The sequence below is a fragment of the Chaetura pelagica genome, unplaced genomic scaffold, assembly GCF_000747805.2.
Source record: "Chaetura pelagica isolate M959 unplaced genomic scaffold, ChaPel_1.0 scaffold123, whole genome shotgun sequence".
Classification (NCBI taxonomy): domain Eukaryota; kingdom Metazoa; phylum Chordata; class Aves; order Apodiformes; family Apodidae; genus Chaetura; species Chaetura pelagica.
In genome coordinates, this window is record NW_009953295.1 from 2,800,712 (window position 1) to 2,810,255 (window position 9,544).

Consider the following 9,544-nt stretch of genomic DNA (forward strand, 5'->3'; position numbering starts at 1 on the left):
GGAAACAAAAGGAAATATTTTGGCAATGTTTGCAGTTTGTATGGAAATGTCTTTTCTCTTTTCTGGTTGATATTTTTAATTGAGATTATTTCTACAGCCTCCCCTTAAGCAGAACTTTCCTCTGACTTTCTTTTCTTCTGGAACTCAGATTATGGCTAAGAAGAGGTCTCATTAGCAGAAATCATCATAAAATCACAGAATGGTGTGGGTTGGAAGGGACCTTAGAGATCATCTAGATCTAATCCCCCTTCATGGGTAGGGACACCTTGCTCTGGACCAGGTTGCTCAAAGCCCCATCCAACCTGCCCTTGAACACTGCCGGGGATGGGGCCACCACAACTTCCCTGGGCAACCTATTCCAGTGCCTCACCACCCTCCCACTAAATAATTTCTTCTAAATGTCTAACCCAAATCTTCCTTCTTCCAGTTTTAATCCATTGCCCCTTGTCCTCTTGCTACAAGTCCTTGTAAAATGTCCCTTCCCAACTTTTCTTTAGGCCCCTTCAGGTATTTGAAGGCAGATATGGGGTCCCCCCAGAGACTTCTGTTCTCCAACCCAAACTCTCTCAGCCTGTACTCATAGAAGAGGTGCTCCAGCCCTCTGATCATCTTCATTGCACTCCTCTGGAATGTCTCCAGGAGCTCCATGTCCTTGGGGGCTTCAGAACTTGACAAAGTACTCCAGGTGGGGTCTCCGGAGAGCCAAGTAAAGGGGGAGAATCACCTCCCTTGACCTGCTGGCCATGCTTCTTTAAATGCAGCCCAGGACAGGTTTGGCTTTTTGGGCTGGAAGGACACACTGCCAGCTCATGTTGAGCTTCTTGTCCACTATCACCCCCAAGTCCTTCTCCTCCAAGTTGTCTGCTATTCATTCTCCACCCAGCCTGTATTGTGCTTGAGATTGTCCCAACCCATGTGCGGGATCTTGCCTTGTTGAATAACTAGTTACAGTAAAACCATACAACAGGTAGTAGATTTAACTAGATACAATAAAATAATTAAAGTCTAACAACCTTTAGTTCATGTCTTAGAACTCAGATTATTTATCTGTGACAAATTTCAGTAAAAAGCAAAGAGCTCTTAAGAGTGAAAAGCTCCAGGAACAAATCACAGAAAAGCTCTGCAAATATTTTTGTGAGTATGAGGCCCAAAAAGTGTCAGCAGGTGTTTCTGTTTATTTTCTTTAAGGGAGGGGTGGGAGCTCTTATGCTCTGCCTTCTTCTGAATCACACCTCTGATTACTTTTCCTTGCCTTTCAAAGGCCATATACCTGTAGTCAGAATTTTGTGTAAATATGTTTAGTAAAATGTTTAAAGATGGAGATAATGGCTTTTTTTCTCCTTTTATATCTGAGTAAATAGAGTGATTTTTAGATATGCTGAGAACCACCACCAGCAATATACCAAACATTTCTGAAAATTAGACCCAACTTTAAGCAGCCTGTATATGGATCCAGATAAGCCAAATCATAGCCAAAGAAATGAGAGGACATGGAACCCAGTCAATAAAAGAGACCTCAAGCATAGATGAGTACATTTAGATTTTTTTGTTCAGAGCAACCACATTAATTCCAAGCCTTTCTTCCTGCATGCAGTGCTCAATGGCTCTGGATAAAATGGAAGATTTGAGTCTGAACCCAGTAGTGTCCCGAGCTAAGCTAATGGAAATGGAAGGTGTTGCTGTCACACAACCAATATACAGCTCGTATGACAAAGTGCGCAAGTTCAAAGCCAGACCGGATGATCTGCTCATCGCAACCTATGCAAAAGCAGGTTGGTGTGGGTAGCACACAGGATAAGTTTGGGGTAGTACTTATTTTTGGAATTGAAGATTATGTTTTTCTATTGTGTCTAATACTTGTTTAATCCCCAACCAGGTGTATTTTAAAGGCATGAGGCTCTGTCAGCTGTGACTAGTAACTTCTGACTTCTTTGGCAAAAGTAACAACCATCTGTTTTTATTAAAGTTCAAATGGTCAAAGTCTAATCACCTACATGTAAATGTTTGCTTTGATTTAGAGAATTAGCGTATAATTAACATATAAACATTAATAAACATTATATAGCATATAATTAACAAATAATTAATGATTGAACAAAGCCTAGTAAAAAGTCATAATTACTGTGCAATAATAGAAACAGAGTGAAGAACTATGGATTGTATTATATATTTGTGGAATGACTCCATGTTTAAACCAGCATTGATTATTTTATTATTTTAAGGAAATAACCAAATTCACTTGGTAATTTCAGCCAATAAAATAAAATACAATACCCACCATTAATATTAGCTATCTGATATTTTATGCTTACTACACAGGAAAACAATTAATAACAAGCATCAATATTAATCCTCTATGAAGAAAAGCTTGTACAATTTAGAGGATTCTGGAACAGATTCAGGAACATTTGATGGTCATAAAAAATAATGAATTAGCAAGAATTTGTAAAGGTTTTTCTCAGTAGAACAAAAAACAAGAAATGTTATTACACACACAAAAATCTGACAACACTTGTAATTGCAGCTTGAAAATTTGTAATTTATTGCCTACATACTGAAAGCAAAACTACATTATATTATCCATCCTGGATTAGAGCCTCTCAGACATTGAACTGAAAAGAAAAAAGTTATGATCCCATTTAGTATCATGTTTTATCTGTCACAGATGTGCAATTCAAGCATTTTAAGAAGGGCTGAGTTTCCTGCTTTCTCAGTCCACCCTTCACCCCTGGGGCAGAACATCCACACTTCCCACCTGTGCCTTAAAATGTGAGACTTTCACTTTCTAGTGATTCACTGGTCTTGCTGAGGAACTCTCCGTATGAGGGTAGGATCACTGCAAGGATGGCTACATCCTCATTGGATTAGGATATATGAAATTTATTTTTTTAAATGACATAACAGAAATCCATTTAGATACATATGTTGCCAGACCATCAGAAGGATGACAGAAAGGACCCTGAGTAGTCACAGTGCTTACATGTCTTCAAGGGAAGACAGAAGCAACGCCGGATAGCAACACTGTTTCAGAATTTCCTTTATGAACACAAACCACTCAAACTTCTTTGAGTTCAGCTGCAGTGACCTACCTTTTGCCCAATTTTCCTTGTGCAAGCAAACATTTCAGGACTACTGCAGCTGCTGGGAACCAGATATGAAAGTGTCAATGGCATCGTTTTGGCAGCCAATGTTCCTATGCTGTATGTGGCTGGTCTTGGGATGTCATTATCGCTCCCAGTACCTCATACAGATTTAAAGATAGGCATAGACTAAATTTTATAAGACAACATTACCAAACATGTAGGGATCCCTAACTCAATAATGTCAAGCCAATTAAGAAGTGAACCTGCCTAGAAAGTGCTAGTAAACTTAAATGGCTGAGAGCAGCAGTAAAACAAACCCTTAGACATCTATTAAATGAGCATGGTGCAGTATCTAAGTTGCTCTTCATTCATTCATTCTTGTTGATCTTAGGTATCAACAAATAATAAACTAGTTTGAAATTTAGGTCAGATATTAGTATAGAAATTAATTATTCCAAGACTGTTGACAATGAGAGAGACAAGTTTAAATAATCTTGCTGGAGCTACTAATGGATATTTAACATTGTTGCCAATAAAGAGTCATACTTTAGATGAGAATTCAAGGAGTTTTTCCTTCACAGGATAAAAAAAGGTGTTCACAAACCAAACCAGAGAAACTGTTAATCTGTTAGCTGCTAAGTACCTCCTCCTTTGCTCTCCTCACACTCATAGGAGGAACAGAAACTCCACCCAAGCTTTCATGCTACACCCACCTGAAAATCTATGTTGGTGCACAGTCAACAATACAGCCAAGGACTGAAGACATTCAAGTAGGATAAATTATCTGGTAAGTATATTTTTCTTTATTTTTTTAAATTTCTTGGGTCACTTCTCAGCCACCAACCCAGCTTCTCTGCTCAACTGAATCTGTGTGAAATCAGATGTGAGTAAACAGGGAAACAAAAGGAAATATTTTGGCAATGTTTGCAGTTTGTATGGAAATGTCTTTTCTCTTTTCTGGTTGATATTTTTAATTGAGATTATTTCTACAGCCTCCCCTTAAGCAGAACTTTCCTCTGACTTTCTTTTCTTCTGGAACTCAGATTATGGCTAAGAAGAGGTCTCATTAGCAGAAATCATCATAAAATCACAGAATGGTGTGGGTTGGAAGGGACCTTAGAGATCATCTAGATCTAATCCCCCTTCATGGGTAGGGACACCTTGCTCTGGACCAGGTTGCTCAAAGCCCCATCCAACCTGCCCTTGAACACTGCCGGGGATGGGGCCACCACAACTTCCCTGGGCAACCTATTCCAGTGCCTCACCACCCTCCCACTAAATAATTTCTTCTAAATGTCTAACCCAAATCTTCCTTCTTCCAGTTTTAATCCATTGCCCCTTGTCCTCTTGCTACAAGTCCTTGTAAAATGTCCCTTCCCAACTTTTCTTTAGGCCCCTTCAGGTATTTGAAGGCAGATATGGGGTCCCCCCAGAGACTTCTGTTCTCCAACCCAAACTCTCTCAGCCTGTACTCATAGAAGAGGTGCTCCAGCCCTCTGATCATCTTCATTGCACTCCTCTGGAATGTCTCCAGGAGCTCCATGTCCTTGGGGGCTTCAGAACTGGACAAAGTACTCCAGGTGGGGTCTCCGGAGAGCCAAGTAAAGGGGGAGAATCACCTCCCTTGACCTGCTGGCCATGCTTCTTTAAATGCAGCCCAGGACAGGTTTGGCTTTTTGGGCTGCAAGGACACACTGCCAGCTCATGTTGAGCTTCTTGTCCACTATCACCCCCAAGTCCTTCTCCTCCAAGTTGTCTGCTATTCATTCTCCACCCAGCCTGTATTGTGCTTGAGATTGTCCCAACCCATGTGCAGGATCTTGCCTTGTTGAATAACTAGTTACAGTAAAACCATACAACAGGTAGTAGATTTAACTAGATACAATAAAATAATTAAAGTCTAACAACCTTTAGTTCATGTCTTAGAACTCAGATTATTTATCTGTGACAAATTTCAGTAAAAAGCAAAGAGCTCTTAAGAGTGAAAAGCTCCAGGAACAAATCACAGAAAAGCTCTGCAAATATTTTTGTGAGTATGAGGCCCAAAAAGTGTCAGCAGGTGTTTCTGTTTATTTTCTTTAAGGGAGGGGTGGGAGCTCTTATGCTCTGCCTTCTTCTGAATCACACCTCTGATTACTTTTCCTTGCCTTTCAAAGGCCATATACCTGTAGTCAGAATTTTGTGTAAATATGTTTAGTAAAATGTTTAAAGATGGAGATAATGGCTTTTTTTCTCCTTTTATATCTGAGTAAATAGAGTGATTTTTAGATATGCTGAGAACCACCACCAGCAATATACCAAACATTTCTGAAAATTAGACCCAACTTTAAGCAGCCTGTATATGGATCCAGATAAGCCAAATCATAGCCAAAGAAATGAGAGGACATGGAACCCAGTCAATAAAAGAGACCTCAAGCATAGATGAGTACATTTAGATTTTTTTTTCAGAGCAACCACATTAATTCCAAGCCTTTCTTCCTGCATGCAGTGCTCAATGGCTCTGGATAAAATGGAAGATTTGAGTCTGAACCCAGTAGTGTCCCGAGCTAAGCTAATGGAAATGGAAGGTGTTGCTGTCACACAACCAATATACAGCTCGTATGACAAAGTGCGCAAGTTCAAAGCCAGACCGGATGATCTGCTCATCGCAACCTATGCAAAAGCAGGTTGGTGTGGGTAGCACACAGGATAAGTTTGGGGTAGTACTTATTTTTGGAATTGAAGATTATGTTTTTCTATTGTGTCTAATACTTGTTTAATCCCCAACCAGGTGTATTTTAAAGGCATGAGGCTCTGTCAGCTGTGACTAGTAACTTCTGACTTCTTTGGCAAAAGTAACAACCATCTGTTTTTATTAAAGTTCAAATGGTCAAAGTCTAATCACCTACATGTAAATGTTTGCTTTGATTTAGAGAATTAGCGTATAATTAACATATAAACATTAATAAACATTATATAGCATATAATTAACAAATAATTAATGATTGAACAAAGCCTAGTAAAAAGTCATAATTACTGTGCAATAATAGAAACAGAGTGAAGAACTATGGATTGTATTATATATTTGTGGAATGACTCCATGTTTAAACCAGCATTGATTATTTTATTATTTTAAGGAAATAACCAAATTCACTTGGTAATTTCAGCCAATAAAATAAAATACAATACCCACCATTAATATTAGCTATCTGATATTTTATGCTTACTACACAGGAAAACAATTAATAACAAGCATCAATATTAATCCTCTATGAAGAAAAGCTTGTACAATTTAGAGGATTCTGGAACAGATTCAGGAACATTTGATGGTCATAAAAAATAATGAATTAGCAAGAATTTGTAAAGGTTTTTCTCAGTAGAACAAAAAACAAGAAATGTTATTACACACACAAAAATCTGACAACACTTGTAATTGCAGCTTGAAAATTTGTAATTTATTGCCTACATACTGAAAGCAAAACTACATTATATTATCCATCCTGGATTAGAGCCTCTCAGACATTGAACTGAAAAGAAAAAAGTTATGATCCCATTTAGTATCATGTTTTATCTGTCACAGATGTGCAATTCAAGCATTTGAACTGCTGACATTGCTTTCCAAGTGATCCCTTAGCTTTTTCCCTAACCGACCTGCCACAGTACCTTAGAGAAGACATGGTTAACCCAGTGATCATGGCTATAAGGGAAAAGAGGCACAGGAGAGACACGACACTGTAACTCTATCAAGCTGCTACCATGGCTCAGATAGGTGAAATGTACTGAACTCCATCAGAGCATTTCAAAAGGGAACTTTGAAAATACTGCTGCTTTTTTATATTTTCAAATGGTATGGATTTTTTACTCACCCAAAGTTCAGGCATTTCATGTTTTCAGTCAAATTCAGGATGAAAAGAAATCTTGATATAGCTGGATTTTTGTGAGGCATGAAAACCGAGAGGAGGAAATTCCTCTCTACAAATAATGCAATCTCCAAATAATGATGTGTTTATTCTACAGCTTGTTTCATTACAGATGTGGAGTTGGAGGCTATTTGGGTTGGGAAGAAGAAGCCTACCTAAAAAGGAATCCCTGATATCATGCTTTGGGAATTACCTTTGTATTACTCATTATGCACTATTCCTCAATTATTCACTCTTTTCATTTTTTCCATCACCTTCTGTGCTGTTCTTTGCTCCTATAATATGAAGTCCAGAATTCTGACTATCCCTGAGGGAAACCTCTAAACACTCACACTTTCAGGTACCACATGGACACAGGAGATAGTGGATATGATTCAACAAAATGGAGATGTTGAGAAGTGTAGACGTGACACTACTTACAGACGCCATCCTTTCCTTGAGTGGAATATCCAAGAGCCTCCATCTCTGAGATACTCAGGTGAATATAATACAAATAGATTTGTATATGAAACAAAAGATGCACCCAGTGTTCATGTCACAAGTTTCCTGGGAAAGGTCTCACTTGCTTTGTCACAGAACTATGCACTGTGCTTGGTATTAGGTACCAGTTCAGTTGCTTTAACATAAACATCCGATGATAATCAAGCTGATACAAGGCTGGTAGACGTGACTCAGGCACTGCTGAAGATCTTGATATTCTGGAGCAGCATCTGAAAGCTGTGGTTGATACTCCACAGTACCAAAACCAGAAGCAGACACGCATAAAATGGCAATCTGGGGGCAACTGAACCCTGTTCTCTGCTTAGGGGGTGTATGGAAGAGAAACCTATGTCATGGATGTGATCCCAAAAGATGGATAATGTTTTCAGTGGTTTTGCTACTGTTTTGAGTATCTGCTCTTCGATTCTAGAGTATAGTAATCTAAACAAGCTACAGGGCCTTCAGGCAATCAGCAGGCCTGACTATTTTGCAAAGACAAGTTTCCTACAAGAGTCTTCCCCCAGCAAGGGCTCCTGTTCCACACAAATCTTTAAGACAGACTCTTGTCACATTTGAAGCTGAAAAGTTTGACTAACTCTGCAGCAGAAGTGCTACTTTTTCTCTTCTAAGCTAGACTGTGTTGACACAGAGACAAAAATATGATAGAGGATGACAGAGGATGATAGATGATGATAGGGAAAACAAATAATAGAGGTCATGATAGATGTTTAAGAAGAAGGCAGGGAGGGCAAAACAGCTCTCCACGTATCACCACATATTTCCAAGAACTCCCACAAAACCATAGCTACTCAAAATCCACTGACCATCATTTTCCTAGTTTCTCTTCACATGGTCTTCACAAAGTCTAGTCAGCCAGTCTGTTATTGTATCCTAGAAAGAAATAAAAATGTATTATCTGCAAAATGAAAAGAGATCACTAATTATTGCAAAGAAAATACTTTAATTGGGTGAACATGAATTAGTACTAATTGTTACACCCTGGAATGCAGAGGTTAGACATGGGCCCAAGAAAGCAAGAAGATATGAATCAGTGTTTCCTCTTTCTTCTTTAAATACTTAGGTAAAAAATTCTCTAGAAACACTGAGCATGCTAATGCAATTATGTGTATGTTACACTGCTGTTTGCTTTGGAGATGAATGATTGTTGCAAAGTGAACTGCTCAAAATCCCACATATGAGAACAGCAAAGAGGAGCTAGTGCATTTTAAAGAACAAGTCATGTCTCATAATGAAACATCCCACAGGCCTGGAGTTAGCTGATGCTATGCCTTCTCCACGAACAATAAAAACACATCTCCCTGTGCAGCTGGTGCCTCCCTCCTTCTGGGAACAAAACTGTAAGGTAAGGCTGAAGAGGTAGGAACCAATCATACTTCACCTGCAAATAATTTAAGTCTCCTCAAATATTTTCACTTTTATGTGTAAAGCACGTGTGAACTACAGAAGTTGTAATTTACCTGCGTTGGACTTCAGAAAACGGCAATTTCAAAGTAAAATCTCTTAAAAACTCCGTCATCAGGCTTCAAGAGAAAACTTCATGAGATGCTCACTATTTACATAAGCATGTGTAAGTTATCTTTTTCTCTCTCTCTTTTCATATGAATAAAGGTAATCTATGTGGCAAGAAATGCAAAAGACAACCTGGTGTCATACTACCATTTCCACAAAATGAATAAAGGATTGCCTGACCCAGGAACTTGGGAGGAGTTTGTGGAGAAATTCATGACTGGAAAAGGTGATGAACTGCAATAAATTGTATAAGAGATTTTGTTCATCTAAGAAATGCATGACATTGATTTTTTATTTCAGCTATGGTTTGAAAGCCAGTGCTGACACTCCACACAAGAACATCTACTGAAGATGTTTGAGGAGTAATTTATCTTCTTTCATGGGTGTTTATTAGTACCTAAAGCATTGATTCTATCTTTATATTCCCATTTTGAAAAAAAAAAACAACAAACCAAAACTTACCGCAAAACCTTAGTTTGAAGCTCAACAATACTTTGTACAAATTTTTCGTGTTAGTTACTCTGCCTTAAGGTGAAACCAAGCAGGTAGGAC

The 9,544-nt window shown here is 38.6% G+C and overlaps 1 protein-coding gene across 1 annotated transcript in view; it reads left to right on the top strand.

Annotated features, from left to right (window-relative positions):
- The first annotated feature begins 5,577 nt into the window (after positions 1-5,577).
- LOC104388961 (sulfotransferase 1C1-like) overlaps positions 5,578-9,544 on the top strand; it is a 5,962-nt gene continuing 1,995 nt past the window's right edge. Inside the window, exons 1-4 of the mRNA XM_009997897.1 lie at positions 5,578-5,749; positions 7,323-7,460; positions 8,728-8,825; positions 9,092-9,218. Coding sequence (XP_009996199.1) covers positions 5,578-5,749; positions 7,323-7,460; positions 8,728-8,825; positions 9,092-9,218 — 535 coding nt within the window. The remainder of the gene's footprint in view (positions 5,750-7,322; positions 7,461-8,727; positions 8,826-9,091; positions 9,219-9,544) is intronic.